General features: G+C 37.2%; 1 protein-coding gene across 1 annotated transcript in view; it reads left to right on the top strand.

Annotated features, from left to right (window-relative positions):
- SAMD13 (sterile alpha motif domain containing 13) overlaps nt 1–22,044 on the top strand; it is a 50,599-nt gene that overhangs the window by 3,275 nt on the left and 25,280 nt on the right. Inside the window, exon 2 of the mRNA XM_065910182.1 lies at nt 1,475–1,559. Coding sequence (XP_065766254.1) covers nt 1,475–1,559 — 85 coding nt within the window. The remainder of the gene's footprint in view (nt 1–1,474; nt 1,560–22,044) is intronic.

Raw genomic sequence — 22,044 nt, 5'->3', positions numbered from 1 at the left:
AAACATTGGGGTTTCTTTGGCTGTTCTTGATAAGCCTATAAAAAATGATATGTTTTAGTTGCTTCTAGGTAGGTTTTCTTTTTACTCTTCCACAAGAAAAGAAAATCATAATAATAAGACAATGTAGTGTGGTGTTGCAGAGTATCATTGTGAGTGTTTTGTTTGGTTTTGTTTCTGAGATGCTTAGAAAATGGTGAATGTGTAACAGTTTCCAACTGAAGTGAAATCATTCTTTTGGCATGGAGCAAGCAGCACTGTCTTCTGTCTACTCTGTAACGGTGTGTGGATGTATGTTAATATCTAGATGTATATTAAATGTTGGATTTCTCTATGAATGATCTAAGTGGGGTAGTGACTGGAAGTTTGTGTGTGTGTGTGTGTGCGTATGTGTGTGTGCATATCAGCAGTGAAGATTATCCCACACTTATAGTATTATTTGTTAATCATCTACTTCTGTAACAGTGATAAAATCTTGTGAATATACTAAATGATGCACTTGTCATGTCAGAGTAATCCCTAGGGAAGAAGTGCCGAAGTATAGAGTGATTTGAGAGGAAATGTATTTAATTTATGGCTTCAGCTGTAGAAGAACAAGCACGTTTCAGAACTAGTTTTTTTTTTTTTTTTCCCAGCAGTTTTGTTCGTAGCTTTTTTCATCTTGCTAATTGCATATTAATTGTAGAGGGATTTTATTTTTTCTGTGTTCTTCCTACTAAACAAAAAGACGAAGTGATGGATGCTACTATATCTCCTTGAATGTTTTGATGATTTTTACATAAATCTAATGAGCTGCCTACCCTCTCTTACACACACACGCACACACACACACACACACACCAGCAGCACCTTTCTGTGTTAAGGGCTATCTGACATTTTCGTGAGCTTCCAGCTTTGCCAGAGCATGGCCATCTCACAGACAGGTTTTTAAGATTTTCATTGAGAATATATGAGGTAGGGGAATACTTGCTGACAAAAGCTTTAAGTGATCTTTTGCATCGCAGTGAAAAAAGAGAGGAGAAGTGGGAGTGGACAGAAAAAAAAAAAATACAACACACAAATAGAGTAAGAAAAAAAGAAATCACAGCCCGAGGTGGAAAGGGGAGGAAAAGGGGGATTGTTTTTATCGACTTTGACTCATTTATGAGTTTCAGTGTCTTAAGTGAGAGCTTGGCACTGGGAGAAGCTGTGCCAGTTCACACAGCACTTGTTTTGAACAAGGATTCAATATCATTTGCAAATGCTTATTGTCGAGGCAGGGAGTGCCAGCACAGATGAAAGCACCCCAGTCTGTCTCCTCCAATTCTTTAGGTTTAATCACATCTCTCCAATCGCTGAGGGAACTGGAGATTTAAGCAAACATATACGTGAATTGGTGTGAGGCTGTAAAAGGGACCATTATGTTTCCGATTCAGAATATATATTCTTCTCTCACTTTCAAAGAATTAAACACGAGCTTTTCTCCCTTATTGATTAGTTGCTGAAGTAAAGGAACCCTGCAGCCTCCCCATGCTATCTGTTGACATGGAAAACAAGGAAAATGGCTCTGTCGGTGTAAAAAAGTAAGTGAAACTGGCTTGTGAGTTCTGCTTCTGCAAACAACAGAGGGACTTGGGTTCTGTTTTTATACTTCTTGCTTATCTACTACAATACACTGTTGGGGGTTGTCTTGGTTGATTGGTCTACACTGGTGATCAGCTTCCCCTCTGCCCCCAACCCCAATTGCCTTTTTCTGTATTCCATTTCTAAGAGATGACTCAGACATCAAAGTGCATAAAGGGTTAGTGTATCAGGCTTTAAAACAGGGAAGGTTGCAGATTCCAGCCCTGAATTCTGTATATTGAACAAAAACACAGAGCAAACAGAGACTCTGCCTCCCAAGTCCATAGTGGGGAGGGTGTGGGGAGGGGTGCAGGGTGTATGTGTGAGGGGGAACAGAAAAGAGAGATTGAATCTTTTTTCAATAAAACCACCCATCTCAAAAATGAAAGCTATAGGAAGGGAAGGAAAAAACTGTCAGTAAGAATACTAAGTTTAACAGTTTCTCTGTCCTCACTTTATGAACTGTTCCTTGAATGTGAAACATTTCTGCATATACCAAAGTCTCTTTTTTACATCTGTTTTTACAGTTGAAACTTCTGATTATATTTATTATGAGTTATATGCTTGATACTTTTAAATAGGAAAATTTTGTTGCATTATGTAGTGTATTCTGAAACATGCTATGTATTTCAGACATAAAATATCTCTAAGTATATGAAAAAATGTTTATTCTAGGAGTTATATTTTGGCTCTAACCACATTGCTTACAAGGAAGAAGTATGCTCCAAGACAGTGTTGTCTGTTTCATTTTTCCCCTGTCATTTTAGCTTAAAATCTCCTTCAACTTGAGCTTTGCAAGAAGCTAATGTAATCTGTAGAAGCTATGATAACTAAATGAAAAAATAGTTTGCTATATATGTTTATGAATAGAAGGTGCCTTTTATATTAAAGTTACATTAAACTTAATAAAATCTGCTTTAAAAAATTCTCCTATAATTTATATATCAGTGCCATGCTTCCATGCTTGTTCCCATGTTTGAAGCTTGGGGAAGTTAAATGGAGGAGGAATGAAAGAAATAGATGCTTTTTTTAATGTGTCAGTTAGACCAACTGCTTCCAATAGTACCTTGAGCAGTGATGAAAATGTCCTACATAGGTACTATCCACCATGGTAGCCACGAGCTGCATGTGGCAATTAAAAACTTGAAATGTGACTAATGTAATTGATGAACTGAACTTTTAATTTTATTCAATTTAAATCAATTTTAAAAGTTAACAGCTTCATTGAAATATGGTTGCCATATAATAAACTGCATGTGTTTAAGTATAAAATCTGATAAGCTCTGACATTTGTATACACCCATGAAACCATTACCAAAATTAAGATAACAAACATATCCATCATCCCCACAGGTTCCTCATAAACCTTTACAATCTCTCCTTCCTGCCCTTCTCTGCTCTTGTATTCCCCAGGCAACACTGGTAGGCTCTCACTGAAGATTAGTTTATTTTTCCTAGATTTTTATATAAAAGGAATTATTCAGAATGTACTTTTTTAGGGGGAGGGAAGGGGTCTGGTTTCTTTCTCCCAGAATAATTAACTTAGGATTCATTTGTGTTATAATATGTATCAATAGTTCATTGATTTTTATTACTAAGTAATGTTTTATTGTGTGGATATACAATACTTTGTTCATTGTTTGTCCACCCAGTTGTTCATAGGCATTTAGGTTGTTCCCATTTATTAGGGATTACAACTAAACTGCCTTGGTCACTTGTGTACAGGCGTGTGTGTGTGAACATGTACATTTTTCTTGGATAAGTATCTAGGAGTGAAGTGACTGGGCCATGTGGTAGGTGTATGCTAAGTTCTGCAAAATTGCCAAACTATTTTCCGAACTAGTTGTGCCATTTTACATTCCCACCAGCAGTGTGTGAGCAATCCACTTGTTCTGTGTCCTCAGGAATTTGGTGTGATCAGTCTTCTTCATTCCATTAGGTGTGTTTTTCTTTGTTTTTTAATCTGAAGATTGCTTTGTATAGTATGACCATTTTAACAATGTTAATTCTTCTAATCCAAGAGCATGGTATATCTTTCCATTACTTTGAATCGTTTTCAATTTCCTTTATCAATGTTTTACAGCTCTCTCCTTGGTTATTAGGTATGGTTTTAATTTTCATTTCTGTAATGACCGAGGATGTTGAGTTTTTTTTTTATGTGCTTGTTTTATCTATAGATCTTCTTAGGTATTGTTCAGATCTTTTGCCCATCTTTTTATTGGGCTGGTTTTTTTAATATGTTATTGTGTAGAACTTTTACATATTCAGGGTACAAGTCCTTTGTTATATACATGATTCAAAAATATTTTCTTGTTGTATGTAATTTTTCATTCTCTCTACAGTGTCTTTCAAAGTGCAGAAGTTTTAAATTTTGATGAAGTCCAGTTTATAAATTATTTATTTTATGGATAGTGCTTTTAGTGTCACTTGTCTAAGGAATATTTGCCTCGCTCAAGGTCTTATGTTTTCTTAGATTTGGGACTATAATTTTTGAGTTAATTTTTGTATATGGTGTGGAATAAGGATTTAAGTCTTATTGTTGATAGTGGCTTTGGTGGTTGGTTTTTTTGCCTTTGGATATCCAATTGTTCCAGCACGATTTATTGAACTATCTCTGCAACTTTGTTGAAAAAATAAATGATCATATATCTATAGATCTAGTTCTGGACTCAATTGTATTCTGTTGATATTTTGTATATATTTATGCCAATATGGCACTGTTTGGATACCTTTATGATAAATCTTGAAATCAGGTAGTATTATCCAGCACTCTTAGGTCCTTTGCTTTTCCATATAAATAAGCTTGTAAATTTCTACCAAAAAAATGCCTGCTGGTCATTTGACTGGCATTGCATAGAATTATAGATCAATTTAAGGAGAATCGACGTCTTAACAGTATTGTGTCTTCCAACTCATTAACACAGCATTTCGATCCATTACTTCAGTTCAGTTCAGTTCAGTTCAGCTGCTCAGTCGTGTCTGACTCTTTGCGACCCCATGAATCGCAGCACGCCAGGCCTTCCTGTCCATCACCAACTCCCGGAGTTTACTCAAACTCATGCCCATTGAGTCGGTGATGCCATCCAGCCATCTGTTGTCCCCTTCTCCTCCTGCCCCCAATCACTCCCAGCATCAAGGTCTTTTCCAATGAATCAACTCTTCTCATGAGGTGGCCACAGTACTGGAGTTTCAGCTTCAGCATCAATCCTTCCAATGAACACCCAGGACTGATCTCTTTTAGGATGGACTGGTTGGATCTCCTTGCATTCCAAGGGATTCTCAAGAGTCTTCTCCAACACCACAGTTCAAAAGCGTCAATTCTTCGGTGCTCAGCTTTCTTCACAGTCCAACTCTCACATCCATACATGACCACTGGGAAAACCATAGCCTTGACCAGACGGACCTTTGTTGGCAAAGTAATGTCTCTGCTTTTTAATATGCTATCTAGGTCGGTCATAACTTTCCTTCCAAGAAGTAAGCGTCTTTTAATTTCATGGTTGCAGTCACCATCTGCAGTGATTTTGGAGCCCAAGAAAATAAAGTCTGACACTGTTTCCACTGTCTCCCCATATATTTCCCATGAGGTGATGGGACCAGATGCCATGATCTTAGTTTTCTGAATGTTGAGCTTTAAGCCAACTTTTTCACTCTCCTCTTTCACTTTCATCAAGAGACTTTTTAGTTCTTCTTCCCTTTCTGCCATAAGGGTGGTGTCATCTGCATATCTGAGGTTATTGATATTTATCCCAGCAATCTTGATTCCAACTTATACTTCTTCCAGCCCAGCGTTTCTCATGATGTACTCTGCATATAAGTTAAATAAGCAGGGTGACAATATACAGTCTTGATGTACTCCTTTTCCTATTTGGAAACAGTCTGTTGTTCCATGTCCAGTTCTAACTGGACTAACTGTCCAGTTGCTTCCTGACCTGCATAAAAGTTTCTCAAGAGACAGGTCAGGCGGTCTGGTATTCCCATCTCTTTCAGAATTTTCCACAGTTTATTGTGATCCACACAGTCCAAGGGTTTGGCATAGTCAATAAAGCAGAAATAGATGTTTTTCTGCAACTCTCTTGCTTTTTCTATGATCCAGCAGACGTTGACAATTTGATCTCTGGTTCCTCTTCCTTTTCTAAAACCAGCTTGAACATCTTGAAGTTCACGGTTCACATATTGCTAAAGCCTGGCTTGGAAAATTTTGAGCATTACTTTACTCACGTGGGAGATGAGTGCAATTGTGTGGTAGTTTGAGCATTCTTTGGCATTGCCTTTCTTAGGGATGGAATGAAAACTGACCTTTTCCAGTCCTGTGGCCACTGCTGAGTTTTCCCAATTTGCTGACATATTGAGTGCAGCACTTTCACAGCATCATCTTTCTGGATTTGAAATAACTCAACTGGAATTCCATCACACCCACTAGCTTTGTTCGTAGTGATGCTTTCTAAGGCCCACTTGACTTCACATTCCAGGATGTCTGGTTCTAGGTGAGTGATCACACCATTGTGATTATCTGAGTCATGAAGATCTTTTTTGTACAGTTCTTTCTGTGTATTCTTGCCACCTCTTCTTAATATCTTCTGCTTCTGTTAGGTCCATACCATTTCTGTCCTTTATCAAACCCATCTTAGCATGAAATGTTCCCTTGGTATCTCTAATTTTCTTGAAGAGATCTCTAGTCTTTCCCATTCTGTTGTTTTCCTCTATTTCTTTGCATTGATCACTGAGGAAGGCTTTCTTATCTCTCCTGGCTATTCTTTGGAACTCTGCATTCAAATGGGAATATCTTTCCTTTTCTCCTTTGCTTTTTGCTTCTCTTCTTTTCACAGCTATTTGTAAGGTCTCCTCAGACAACATTTTGCCTTTTTGCATTTCTTTTCCGGAGGAATGGAACCAGCAATCTAAGGGTGATGGAAGCTTAATCACCACTGCAGTCCTCCGCTCTGCCAGCTGAGCTGATCCATTACTTAGGTCTTTTTTAATTTCTCTCAGCAATATTTCATAGTTTTCAGTATGCAGGTCTTACACATATTTTGTCAGATATAACCCTCCATATTTCATATTTTTATACTGTTTATAATGGTTGTTGTTGTTTAGTCATATCTGACTCTTCTGTGATCCCATGGACCGTGGCCCACCAGGCTCCTCTGTCCATGGGATTTCCCAGGCAGGAATAGTGGAGGAGGTTGCCATCCTTCTCTATGAGATCTTCCCAACCCAGGGATTGAACTTGCATCTCCTGCGTTCACAGCAGATTCTTTAACACTGAGTCGCCAGAGAAGCCCCATTGTTGATAATGCTTTTTAAATTTAAATTTCTAATTGTTTATTGCTAGTATAAAGAAATATGGTAGGTTTTTTCATATCGATCTTGTATCCTACAACCTTGCTAAACTCACTTATTACTTCTAGTGGCTTTTTCATAGATTCTATCAGATATTTAACATAGACAGCTATGTCTTGTGAATAAAGACAGTTTTACTTTTTCTTTCCCACTGTGGATACCTTTCATTTCTTTTTCTTTATTGCGCTGAATAAGACCTCCAGTAAAAAGTTGAATAACAGTGGTGAGATTAGACATCCTAATTTTGTTCCCAATCTTAAGACAAGAAAAACATTTTTACTTTTTTTCTTGTCTTTCTTTTCAGCCTGCTTTTAAAATTTTCTCTGTGTCATTGATTTTTGAGCAATTTGATTATGAGACTCAGTGTAGTTTTATTCATCTTTCTTGTGTTTACAGTTTGTTTTAGGGAGGGGGAATCTATGGGCTTAGTTTTCATCAAGTTTGGAAATTTCTTTTTTTTTCAATTTTTTTTCTTTTTGTTTTAATTGGAGGTTAATTACTTTACAGTATTGTGGTGGTTTTGACATACATTCACATGAATCAGCCATGGGTGTACATGTGTTCCCCATCCTGACCCTGCCTCCCACCTCCCTCCCCATCGCATCTCTCAGGGTTATCCCAGTGCACCAGCCTTTAACACCATGCCTTATGCATCGAACCTGGTCTGACAATCTATTTCACATATGATAATATACATGTTTCAATGCTATTCTCTCAAATCATCCCACCCTCGGCTTCTCCCACAGAGTCCAATAGTCTGTTCTTTATATCTGTGTCTCTTTTGCTATCTTGCATATAGGGTCATCATTGCCATCTTCCTAAATTCCATATATATGCGTTAATATACTGTATTGGTGTTTTGCTTTCTGATTTACTTCGCTCTGTATAATAGGCTCCAGTTTCATCCACCTCATTAGAACTGATTCAAATGCATTCTTTTTAATGGCTGAGTAATATTCCATGGTGTATATGTACCACAGCTTCCTTATCCTTTCATCTGCTGATGGGCATCTAGGGTGCTTCCATGTCCTGGCTAGTATAAACAGTGCTGCGATGAACATTGGGGTGCACATGTCTCTTTCAATTCTGGTTTCCTCAGTGTGTATGCCCAGCAGTGGGATTGCTGGGGAAGTTTTTCAACTGTTATTTTTTAAACTTTCTTTGGTCCTGCTCCACTTCTCCTTTGGGGACTCCAGTTATAGGTTTATTGATCACTTGATATTGCCCCACAATTCACTGATACCCTATTGATTTTTTTCCAGTCTTTTTCCTGTGTTTCATTTTTGGATAGTTTCTGTTGCTTTTCCTTCAAGTTCACTAATCTTTTCTTCTGAAATGTATAATCTCTTGTTAATCCTACCCAGTGCATTTTTCATTTCAAACAAGTTTTCATCTCTAGAAGTTCAGTTTGGTCTTTTTAAATCTTTCATGTCTTCACTTTACATATCCTTCCCTCTAGCTTCTGAACATATGAAATATAGTCATAAAATTGTTTCAATGTCCTTGTCTACTAATTCTATCACTTCTCAGTCAGTTTCAGTTGATTGGTTTTTCTTTTCACTATGGGTCATATTTTTCTGCTTCTTTGCATGCTTGGTAATTCTTTATTGAAAGTTAGGTGTTTTGAATTTTGCTCTGTTGAATGTTGGATAATTTTGTATTCCCGTAGATTTTCCGGATCTTTGTCCTGGGATGTGCTTAAATTAGTTGGAAACAAACAATTGATCCTTTTAAGCCTTATTTTATTAATAACTATTGTTAGTCAGGACTAGAGCTGTATTTAATCTAAGGGTATATTCCCCCTTTATTGAGGTAAGAGCCACATTTCTACTCTAACCAATACTCCTGAATGATGAGGTATTCCTCTCTGGAAGATGGAAACAAGCACTCTTCCCAACTCTGTGTGATCTCTAAAGATTTTTGTCTCTAATTCTTTTTCATGATTTTTTCCCCAGCCTATTTCCTCATGTGTATGTGATAATCAGTACTCTGCTGAGCACTTGAAAGGAAACTTCTACACATCTCCAGAGTTCCCTCTCTGTAGCTCTCTCCTCTCTGGAACTCCACACCCAGGCACAGCCTAAAATCTCTCTTCAGGCAGTAAGTGGCTAGGGCTACCATGCTTGTTTCCCTTTCTTCAGGGATCATTATTCTTCATTGCCCGTGTCCAGTGCCTTGAGTGCCAGTTTCATAAATCTTGTCTATTTTTTAGCTGTTTTAGGCAGAAGGGTAGATCTGGGCTGCATTACTCCACCTTTATCAGAAATAGCAGTCTCAGTTTATACAGCAAGTGGCTATTGGCTAACCTGTTGGCCAAGATAGACTTAGATTATAATACTGAATCCCTAAAACATATAGTCTTAAGGCTCTCTCTGAGATTTGCTCAAATTGGGGTCACAGTTGCTTCCATTTTGTTTTCCAGGCATGGAAAATATAGTTGCTTTATTAGACAATGTACTTCACAAAGGATCATTTCCAGAGAAGCCTAGGATAATGACCTTATTCACTGGCCATGTGCTACTGCTCAGAGCTTTAGTTTTACAAGGCTATTATTTATGGAGTCCTTTCTCTGTGTCTAGCACTTTGTGTGAGTCTTGTTAATCCTCACAACCATACTTTGGGGTATGTGCTATAATTCCCGTTTTATAGTGGAGAAAACCAAAGCTCCAGGAGGTAAAAGACCTTCTAAGAGTTCACTGCTTCTAAGTCCTGATGTTGGCATTCAGGTTTAAAGTCTGGCTTTGAAGCCTGAGCCCTTTCTTCTGCAATGGGGTGACTAGGTTGTCAAAGGTGGCTTTCAGTTTCTTTTACCAGAGGCACAGCTCTCACTCCCAGGGGGCTACAGAAGCCTAAGTACCCAAGATTTGTAAATGATGGAAACATTCAATACTATGACCATAACTTAACAAAGACAGGACTTCCCTTTTCAAAATGGCACATTTCTTCTAAGTAAAAGATATAAGTCTCTTCTAAGTTATGCTAGGCGGAGTTTCTCAAGGTGAATTTGTGTCACTTGGAGGGCATGTTAAAACACAGGCAGCTGGGCCACACCTCCAGAGTTTCTGTCAGTACATCCCAGGGGCCTGGGGACTTGTGTTTTAACATGTTCTCTGGTAAGGTTGATGTTGATGTCCAGTGGTTTTGGAAGACAATTTGGCATTATTTTCCAGTGTTGAACCATAAAATCTTTTATAACTCAACAATTCCGTTTCTGGATATATGCTAGTGCCAGATATATACTAGAAATGACATTTGAGCCATAGCTGTAATTTAAAATTTTCTGGTGGTCATATTTAAACAGATGAAGTTAATTTTAATATAGGTTATATTTGAGTGAAAATACCCAGGATGTTGTCATTTTTAAATGTAATCAATATAGCACATTATTAATGAGATAGTTTATATTTTTGTGCTAAATTTTGTCAGTCCACTATGTATTACACTTAGAGTATATCTCAATTTGGATGCAAAAAATTTATTATAAATGTTTGATCTCTATTAGATTTCATAAAATTTGTGATTGAAAAAGTAGAATCACATACCCAAATAATTCTTAAAAGTCTCAATAAATGAATCAAATACCAAAAATTATTTTCTTTTAATACATTTGTGTACATTGACACAACTGGTTCTTCTTCTTTTTTCATATATTTACTTTTTGTTCATTTATTTGGCTGCACCAGGTCTTAGTTGTGGCATGTGGGATCTAGTTCCCTGACCAGGGATTGAACCTGGGCCCCCTGCATTAGGAGCGGGAAGTCTTAGCCACTGGACCACCAGGGAAGTTCCTGGTTCTTCTTTTTTAGATCTGATATGACTTGGAAGCAATAGCATATCCGTCTCAAAGCTGTCTAAGTTAAATAAATTTGCTGATACTCAAAAAAATCATATTGTTAGCATTAAATTCAAAAGTGTATTACATAAATTTATAAAAAATATAAATTTATCCAATAAATCGTTCTTCAAATTTCTCTTAAAATTGATTTATGTTAGAAAGATGTGTAAAATTATTTTTATTGTACTCTGAAAAGTTTCAATTTCAACACAAAGTTTTGTGCCTCTTTACCTAGGTTACAAATCAGCATTTCCTTTTTTTTTTTTTTTCAGGAGCTTCAAATTAATCTCATTTACATGTAGTTTGATATATTAATGAGAAAATATAAATTTCTCTGTCATCTTTTGTCTTTAATTATTGACTATTTGGAAAGCACTTTTTGTTTTAATGAAATCTTGAATTGGACTTAACAATACAGTAAGTCTTTGTATTTTTCTTCTATGACTTAACAAGTATTGGTGAAGAACACAGATCTTTAAATGTGCTCTATTTCTTTTAAGAGTCCCATTGTTTGGCATTGATCTGTGGCATTTACAAATATTTATGGAATGATTTAACAATGGCATTCTTAACACTTTTCAGGAGTCTGCTTCAGAAAACTGAACATGTGTATCATACAGTAGAATGAAGCAATGAAATATGTCTCCTGTTTTAAAAGTATATTAAAACCAAATTTTTAAAAAATCTTAGTGTGGTTGAAGTACCATCTACCAGGATAGGATTTAATTTTTTCAACTCTAGCTGAAGTTATTCTTCAACAAATATAAAACATTTTAAAATATTTAAATAGCAATTCAGTTTTTCAAGCTATGAATTGATAACATTTCTTCTTAAATTTAGAAGTCTTCTGAGACAAAGCAGACTCCAAGTATGAACTTGGCAGTGTGTTTGATGTTGTGGGCTTCCCTTGAGACTCAGATGGTAGAGTCTGCCTGCAGTGCAGGAAACCTGGGTTTGATCCCTGGGTCAGGAAGATTCCCTGGAGAAATGAATGACTACCACTCCAGTATTCTTGCCTGGAGAAGTCTATGGACAGAGGAGCCTGGCACATTACAGTCTGTGGGGTCACAAATAGTCAGACATGACTGACTAACACTTTTCACTTTTGACGTTGCACTACTCATCTAAAGCTAAAGAAAAGTAGTTGTGTTTTTCCAAATTTGAACCAATCGATCTTAGATACTGTTAAAAAGATCTTAACATTCTTTGGGCAATTGTTTAATGGCTTGATTGAAAAATGTCTCACTTTTGATGAACTGCCTTTTTAGTATTTTTTCATAATATTCTAAAAACTGAATATAACAACATAGCTATTAAAAAAAAAACTGTTTTCTTTTTTTGTGCTAGAATCCAAGTTGTTTATAGCTGGACAAATTTATGAGCTCAGATTCTGTTTAAAATCACTTCAAAATGTTTTGTTGGATGTTGAATTTTGATTACAGGTTACTTATGTTATTAGTTCTTTTTGACTGTTGAGAAGCCAAATTCGCTATGTCTTTGCTAAAAATGTCTCTTAATATTATCCATTTTTCAAACAGCTTTTTTCCTTTTGCTCTGCTCCAGCAAATTGCAATTGCTGTTCCTCATGAAATTTCCAACATACTTTGAGTCAGCCTCCTTTTTTCTTCACTGTTCTGACTCTGGTGCTAGTTTCTGCATCTCCTTTTGATTCTGCATCAGTGGTATGCCTCCTTTTTACATTTTAAAATGTATCCATACTTATTTTTAACTAAAAATATTTTATTACAATTAAAGTAATAAGATTATTAATTACCAATTACAACATACAAAGAGAATTTTATAACCTGTGCTGTCTGCATCAAACACATTACAATATCACATGGGTGCATAGAAAAGATCATTTATCCTGAATCAATGTATAGATGCCAACTAGATTGCCATGTGTTTATGTGTAAAACTAGAGAGAGCTGCATCTGATGAACTTCAAAGTAGTATCTAGGCAATGCAGTGGTTAAAGGGAAATGTTATCACACCAAAACAATGAAGTTGTATTGATCAGAAACATAATTTGCATTAATTAGAGTTTTTAAATTTAAACTAGTTAAAATGAAAAACCCCATTTCTTAGTTGGATTTTTAATGCTCAACAGCCACCTGTGTTCAGAGGCTACGATATTGCACAGGTTATAGCCAAAACAAGCTCTTGCTCACATGCATGGGGAGAAAGGTTAAATGGATATGAGGTTGGGGAGGGTGATTCCGTCAGGTCAAGGATGCAGGGGTGGGATGGATATAAGCATTGTCAAGATTATAGCTTTTTTACAGACAGATTATAGCTTTTATTTTGCATGGTGGATTCATGGTTATTATTAAGTTTTAAAATAAATAACTAAGAAGGAGCATCTTCATAGTTTAGACTATGTTCTTCTAGACAGTTTCTGTAGAGAGCTCTCTGTATCCATATATATGAGTGCTGTGCTGTGCTTAGTCACTCTCTCATATCCGACGCTTTGTGACCCCATGGACTGCAGCCTGCCAGGCTTCTCTGTCCATGAGGATTCTCCAGGATACCACTCCAAGAATACTGGAGTGGGTAGCCATTCGCTTCTCCAGGGGATCCTCCTGATCCAGGCAGGGATCGAACTCAGGTCTCTTGCATTGCAGGCACATTCCTTACTGTCTGAGCCAGCAGGGAAGGCCAATGAATATGAAGGAGACGTAAACTTTTATTGAACAAATGGGATCATAATGTTCTCTTTTTTATGGATTTCAGAATCACAGATTTTGAATTAATCAAAGCTTTGGTACATGACACTCTTACTATTGATCTATGTTTAATCATGTAGAATTTTCAATAAATTATAAAAAATTCTAGGTGTTTCACATATATGTGCATATCTATACAACTTACAAGTATACAATGTGAATTTTTTTTCCCCATTCATTTAGTCTTATTACTCCATTTTTCATCAGTTGGTCTTTTTTCCCTTTTTCCCTTTTCTCCTAGGGGGAGGAGGAACTAATATTCCCACACACAATAGATGCTTTTAGTAAGTTAGCAGCTTTTCAAGTGGTTTATCTCCCCACCACCACCTCCCCACCACCACCAAGCCCCTCACCCCACAGTGGAGAAGCTCTACTGCAATAGAATGCTCACTGCAACAAAGTTTAGCAACCTTCAAAAGAAACTATTTCTTATTAAAATCATGCCTTTTCTTGCTCATATATCTCACCATCTTCTTCTGCCTTTGTGTTCAGTTGGTTGTTTTATTATGAAGCAAAGACTAAATTTTGGAACTAACATTTCTTTTATAATTAGTAAAGTGATACTTTTCTTAGTAATGAATGTTGGAAAGTTTTCAACTCACTTTAATATTGAAATACTAACTTTTAAATTGAGATATCATTTTCATATAACGTATTAGTTTCAGATATACCACATAATAATTCATTATTTCTATACACCATGAAATGTTCACCACAATAACTGTACTTAACATGACATACAGAGTTAAATTTTTTTCTTCTGATAAGAATTTTTAAGATCTACTATCTTTAGCAACTTTCAAATATACAGTACAGTATTATTAGTTATAGTCACCATGCTGAATGTTACATCCCCATGAATTACTTATTTTATAACTGGAAGTTTGTACATTTTGACCACTTTCACCCATTTTGTGCTCTGCAACCCCCCCCACCCCACCCCCCACCTCTGGAAACCACCAATCTGTTCTCTGTATCTATGGTTTTGGATTTACATTTTTTAATATTTTATTTTTAGATTCCACATATAAGTGAGATTATGTATTTGTCTTTGTCTGACTAATTTTACTTGCAGAGGGCATTTAAAATGCTCTCACCTTCAATTTATATTGTCAGAAATGACAAGACTTCCTTTTAATGGCTGAATACTATTCCATTATATATATACACCACATTTTCTTTATTTTCCCACACTCAGATTGCTTTCAGGTCTTGGCTATTGTAAATAGTGATGTAATGAATGTGGGGGAGCTATATCTTTTTGATTTAATGTTTTTCTTTCTTTTAGTTAGATACCCAGAAGCAAAATTGCTGAATTGTATGGTAGTTCTGTTGTTAATTTTTTTCTGGAACCTGCCTACTATTTCCCATACTACATTTCTACCAACGGTGCACAGGGTTCCCTTTTCCACATCTTTGCCAACATTTGTTATCTCTCTCTTTTTTTTTTTTCGATAATAGCCATTCTAAAGGGCATAAGATATTTCCTTATTGTTTTGGTTTGCATTTCCCTAATGATTAATGGTGTAGAACATCTTTTCATATACCTGTTGGCCATCTGTGTATCTTCTTTGGAAAAAAAAAGTCTATTCAAATCCTCTGCCCATTTTTAAATTTGATTGTTTATTAATATTTGCTTTTGCTGTGGAGTTATATGTATTCTTTATGTATTTTGGATTTGCAAATATTTCCTCCTATTCAGTAGGTTGCCTTTTCACTTTGTTGGTTCACTCTGCAGATTTTTAATCTAATATAGTCCCACTTGTTTATTTTTGCTTTTGTTGCCTCTGTTTTTGGAGTCAGATTCAAAAAAAATCATTGCCAAGACTGATGTCAAAGAGCTTACTACTTATGTTTTCTTCTACAGGCTTTATGGTTTCAGGCCTTACGTTCAAATCTTTGATCCACTTTAAATGAATTTGTCTATGTGGTATAAGGTAGTGTTCCAGTTTCGTTCTTTTGCACATTGTTCTCTTGTTTTTCCAGCACCATTTATTGAAGAGACTATCTTTTCCCCTTTGTATATTCTTGGCTCATTTGTCATTAATTAATTGGCCATATGTGTATTAATACTAACTTTTGAAATAGCCCTCTCTGAGGACTGTTAACTATTAAATATTAAGCTAATTATTAAATTTAAAGAAGTTCTCATTCTTAATGTGAATTAGAAGGTTAGGAACTGAATGATAGAAGTAAGATATTAGGATAAACTTAGAAATTACTATTGGTATTGCTAGAATTTTTAGGTAGGGCTTCCCTGGTGGCTCAGGTGGTAAAGAATCTGTCTGCAATGCAGGAGACCTGGGTTCAATCCCTGGGTTGGGAAGATCCCCTCAAGAAGGGCATGGCAACCCACTCCAGCATTCTTGCCTGAGAAATTCCACGGACAGAGGAATTCAGGTGGGCTACAGTTCATGTGGTTGCGAAGAGTTGGACACAACTGAGTGACTAACATGCCAAATTTCAAAACTCTGACTTCATTGTAGAATTATTCAAGAGACCTTTCATATAACAAAAATAACAATAGCAACATTACTTACCTCATAAAAAAAAATCCAGCAATGTTTATGTGTATAGGAACCCACACATCAGTCAGGGATCTAATTCTAAGGGAATCAGTCACATCTAGGGCTAAATAAATAACTTCACAGGATGTTTATTTATTTGCCTGGAAGTCCTGCCAGGTTCCTTCGGGAAGGAGGAAGAGGAAGCTGTTAGAAGTAGTTGTGCATCTGATCACTGGCTTCAGCTTTTGTTCATTTACTTGGATTCCTGTCCTTTTGTGTTGTCAAGTAAATAATCACAATCCTTAGATGTATGTTCTTTGAGAGCAGGGAGGAGGTTGCAACCAGCTTGCTAGGTAGTTCCTGGATGTTCTGTTTCATCCACCTTTCCCAGACTCCACAGCCATACTGCTTGAGTCTACCTGAAAACACTGAGTGAGGGTTCCTGGCATGCTGTTCTTTTCAGGGAACAGCAGTCTGGACCAGGAAGTGATCATAATGTAAGATTCCACTCTACTAAACACATGGGAGAATAAAATAAAGCTCCCAAGACATTTAAGTGACTAAATACCAAATACTTCTTAACAGATAGTTTGTTAGAAAGAAAGGAAGAAAGGGAGGGAGGGAGAGAGGGAAGGAGGAAGAAAAAAGGAAAGAAGGAAGAAGAAAAGAGAAAGAGAACCGAGAGGGGGGCAGTGCAGAGGAGGGAGGAAACTGAGCCACTAATTCAGGCGTGCAAAATGACCTTTCTAATCATAAATCTGATGTTGTAACCCTTCTGTGGATATATTTGGTAGGATAAGTCAGAGTGCTATATGTATGGATTCTTGAATCAGAGAATATATGGCAGTTGATAGTGATACTTGTAATTGGTAGTTTTATTTTTCTTAATGAAGTTAAAATTAATTCCTTAGTATTTTATGGCTGTCTGATCATTCTGATGTATGATTATCAGTCCACACGGTACCCTAACAAAGTACCATAGACTGGGTAGCTTAAACATCAGAAACGTACTTCTCACAGTTCTGGAGGCTGGGCAGCCCGAGTTCAGGATGCCGGCTGATCCAGTCCTGGAGAAAGTCCTCGTCCTGGCTTGTAGGTGGTGCCCTTCACAGTGTGTCCTCAGGAGGACTTTCCTCACTGCATGCGTGCAGATCTTACAAGGCCACCAATCCTATTGGATTAGGCCCCCACCCTCATGACCACATTTAACCTTAATTGCCCTGTCTCCTAAAAGCCCTAGCCCACACTGAGGGTTAGGACTTCAGCATAGGAATTTTGGGGGTAAGAGGGACACAATTCAGTCTTAACATATTGTCTTATAATAAAAGTTTGGTTATGTTTGCTTATTCCCTTAAATGACAACTTGGGTAAAGGATTGAGTCTGTTCAATTATACCATTTGTCCATTGTAAATAGCTACCTTAAGGAAGTATATATTTCAAAAGAGTAAGATGAGCAAAACTATAGAGTCAGCTAATCATATCATATTTTAAGTGTGACAACAACAAGGAATTCTATCAAAGTTGCAAAATTCACAAACATGCATTATATATCTTCTATACATTAGCAGCTCGAAGGGTTGCTGCTTTCTACACAGATTCTGGTGTGCTACTGATATTCCTACGAATGAAAACCAAGTTTGTTAAAGCCTTAAAGCCACATTCAGTCCTTTGGAATAGTGACCACTGTACCTGGCTCCGAGCAGGGAGGGGGAGTTCTGCAGGCAGTCTGTATGCAGTTGTCTTTAATATTATTTACCGGGGTATAAAACATTCCTATGTTTATGTGTAGTGTGAATGTGGGTGTGAATTGCATCTGATAGCAAATAAAATACAAAAATGCATAGTGTCCTCTTGAGAGGAATGTCTTTATTTCCACCAGGTCAGAGGTCTTTATTTGTACTAGGAAGTTGAGAACAGGTGGGGGAAAAGGCAGATTTGTTTTCAGAAAAATGAAGTGGGGTGTTTGGGAGACATTCCTAGCAGAGGAATGCCAAGGACAGGGTGCCATGTGATTTCAGAGGAAATGCATGAGCCTGAGGGAGGATGCCTATTAGGAAAGAAATGATGCAGGAAGACTGACCTCTCTGTTCCTGGGACCTGATCCTGGTGTTGCTCTGGATTCAGGGCCCCACACACCGAACACAGCCTGACTCACACTGCCCTCCTCCTTCCATGGAACCATTCCTCTTCTTCCTCAACTGCTCTTTGTATTAAGGCAGGGAACATGTTAAAACCATTCTTCATCCTGCAGCTGACTTGAGATTTTCCTTTTCACTAGACTGCAAGTTCCCAAGCCTTATTAAGTGCTAGACTCATTATGAGCAGGTGAAAATTAATTAATGATGGGAATGAAAGATTGATTGGGTTTATTAGGAAGGAGACATTTAGCCAGTATCTATTTTAAATAAGTAGATTTCTAACCCTTAAAACCTGAACAAACAGGGCTTTGAGTAGCATAACCAAAGCTGTGGATATGGGGAGGTCCAGGATGTTGACTGGTTCGATTTCAGTACAAACTTGGAATGGGAAAGAAGCCTGGAAAGTTATGTTTGAATTAAATCCCTGAGTGCCAAGCTAAAGAATTTGGAATATACAGAAGAGCTATTTGCTCTTTCAGTGCTTTTGTTGCTTGGGTATGTGGCAGTTAAATGCAGTCAACTCTTATGTAGCTGGATATTAAAAAATGAAAACTGTCCTGTCAGAAAACTTTGAATCATCCTTTCTCTTTTTCTGGCTGTCTTTAAGCCAGTCCCTACTTGTTAGGATGAAGGGAGAGGGAGAAAAAAAAATGGAGATAAAATGAAAGCTCATTTGGTTGCTTCATCCTTAGCTATCTCCGTAGGCCAAGAGATCAATGTTGACTTATTATGATCAAAATTATATTACTTTTAGCCAAAGGCTGTTTTAAGATATGAGCGAAGAGTGGGTTAATTTAATTTGGAAAGTAAGTTATAAAGATCAAAATAGTACAAAGTTCAAGTGTATTTCTGAGTGGAAACACAAGTAACATTGAGAATTAGTTTTATAAAAGGAGTAGTGTGAGAAATAAATGTCACCGTAATATATTAACTAGTAGAAAGTAACTTTTGCTCTGAACTTTAAAGTTGAAATGCAATTAATAAGTATAATGGGGTTTTGAAATCCCATATGGGCTGTATTTATCCAGAGTTTCCTTCTGGTCTTATCAACCTTCAGAATCTATAAAAGCATAACTACCGTAAAATATACACACACTAAATTCCAAGAAAGAGTTTCAAATATTTTTCACCTGTTTCCGCTAATAAAATTAAAGGGAAATGGACACTTTTGCTGCTAGCACTTCAAATTATCATGTGCCAACATGAAAACATTCACCATAAGGTCATAATCTGCATGTATCTGCCAAATTTATTATTTATTGCATTTCTGTCCTCACGGTTGTGTCTCTTTAGCTCTCTCTAAAAGTGAGGTGATTGTTTAATTAAGAGATAATCAGCTCCCAGTGTGAAGTATTCATATGTGATGTAATTTTTATCCATACATGATGTTCCTAGTCATATGCAGGGACTGAAAGGTAACAGTGTTAAATGGGAACATTGATTTGAATAAGTGATGGGACTAGAGACAAATTCTGCTGTTCATTTCTTGCCAGTCCTTTTTATAATAAGGCAAAAATGCATATATATTTTTTCAAAGTCTCCATGCCTGGAAAAATATTCATGAATTTATCATCTTTATATTTATATTATGTTCTAGGAAATATTTTGCTGTGACAATAATAATAAATACCAAATGATAGTGGAATTTTATATCTGCCATCTCATTTCATTAGTGCAAAATTAGCAACCACAAAGGGAACCACCATCTGGGAGGTGTTTTAAACAGCACCATTTAAATTCCTCCTGGAGTTTGACATGGACATGTTATAAGAAAAGATTTGAAGAGAATGGCCCATTTAAAAGGGAACAAAGCATCTCAGTTTGGCCACAAATAACAGTCCTTGAGGAAACATATGGCTTTCCCAGTGGGGAAAGGTGACGCTTAAATCCATCCTCTGAAATGTTCTCATCGTTTTATCTGGCCTTGGCACCCTGGCCTCCTGTGCCCCCACCATCATGTGGCCTTGGACCACCTCCAGGTTTCTTCTTAATACCGTTGCTGAAACCACTGGACAGGTCCAGCAAAACCATTTATCATTATTTAACATAAACAACCTAGAAGTGACAATGCGTGCCTGCATATTTCTGCTTCTGCAGACAATTCTCCTCTCAGGGAGGAACTGAGTGTGTGTTTGAAGCAAGTGATGCCTTTCAGAATTGCATGAAAAATTTTCGAGTGTCCTAGTCAAGCAGCATTATCCAGGCCCTCTGGTGCATGCAGCCTCAGAAGCACCAGTTCCTTCCCCAGCTCTAACACTTAGAGTACACTGTTTACATGCCTGCTTCCCCACCCCAGAGTGCCAGCTCCTTGGAGGATATGCACGCCCATCCTTGTAACCTGTCTCTAAGCACAGCACCAAGAGGACAGTCGGCTTTTAGTAAACATTTATTGTATCAGTAAGTATGGGGTGGAAAAAGAATAGATGTGGAGACAAACGTGTATGGAATTCAATCCTGGTTTTATATACCATGTGATTTGGGGTGAGTTCTTAACCTTTCTGAGCCTTAGTTTCCTAAAAATCAGGTCGCAGTAGCCAATTTACAAGGAGCTAGAAGACTGACAATAGGTAAGAAGTGAAAAGCATATTGTAGACTGTAAGTACCCTCTGGTTGTTAGTCTGTTAATATAACAGATCTTTGCTGTGTATCAACTGTACAGTCCAGTCCAACCAGTTCTGGGTGCTGGAGAGAGGCAGAGATGGAGACAGTTTCTCCTTTCAGGATGTGTGTGATCTAACATTGTGATTTTTACGTTACTTGATCTTTTGAGCTAATCAGCTCTAACTTAGGTGGCTCAGACGTTAAATGCATCGATTGATTTCTCTCCCCCAGATTCTCTGTGTGGATCCCCTCACCCTAAGTAGGAGACTTTCCTCATTACTCTTGCTCTTCATGGTATGCTGCCAGCACTTCTGCAAAGTCTTTGTTCTCTGCTGTGATGCTAGTACTCAAGAATATTTCAGAACTGAGGAAGTGATGATGTCATGTCCCAGCAGAATAAGAATCAGGAAAGACTCTCATCCTAAAATTACAATGTAGCATACTTTGCATGTATATATATATATATATTATATTTGTATGTATAGATGTAGAAGCTCTATACAGTCAGCAAAAACAAGACCTGGAGCTGACTGTAGCTCTGATCATGAACTCCTTATTGCCAAATTCAGACTTAAATTGAAGAAAGTAGGGAAAACCACTAGACCATTCAGATATGACCTAAATCAAATCCCTTACGATGATACAGTAGAAGTGACAGATAGATTCAAGGCATTAGATCTGATAGACAGAGTGCCTTAAGAACTATGGACGGAGGTTCATGACATTGTACAGGAGACAGTGATCAATACCATCGCCAAGAAAAAGAAATGCAAAAAGGCAAAATGGTTGTCTGAGGAGGCCTTACAAATAGCTGAGAAAAGAAGAAAAGGTAAAGGCAAAGGAGAAAAGGCAAGATTTGAACTCTCCATTTGAATGCAGAGTTGCAAAGAATAGCGAGATAAGAAAGTCTTCCTCAGCAATCAATGCAAAGAAATAGAGGAAAACAATAGAATGGGAAAGACTAGAGATCTCTTCAAGAAAATTAGAGATACCAAGGGAACATTTCATGCTAAGATGGGTTTGATAAAGGACAGAAATGGTATGGACCTAAAAGAAGCAGACGATATTAAGAAGAAGTGGCAAGAATACACAGAAAACCTATGCAAGAAAAGTCTTCATGACCCAGATAACTACGATGGTGTGATCACTCACCTAGAGCCAACATCCTGCAGTGTGAAATCAAATTGGCCTTAGGATGCATCACTACACACAAAGCTAGTAGAAGTGATGGAATTCCAGTTGAGCCATTTCAAATCCTAAAAGATGATGCTGTGAAAGTGCTGCACTCAATATGCCA

The sequence above is a fragment of the Muntiacus reevesi genome, chromosome 1, assembly GCF_963930625.1.
Source record: "Muntiacus reevesi chromosome 1, mMunRee1.1, whole genome shotgun sequence".
Lineage (NCBI taxonomy): Eukaryota > Metazoa > Chordata > Mammalia > Artiodactyla > Cervidae > Muntiacus > Muntiacus reevesi.
This window is presented reverse-complemented; position numbering and strand designations above follow the sequence as displayed.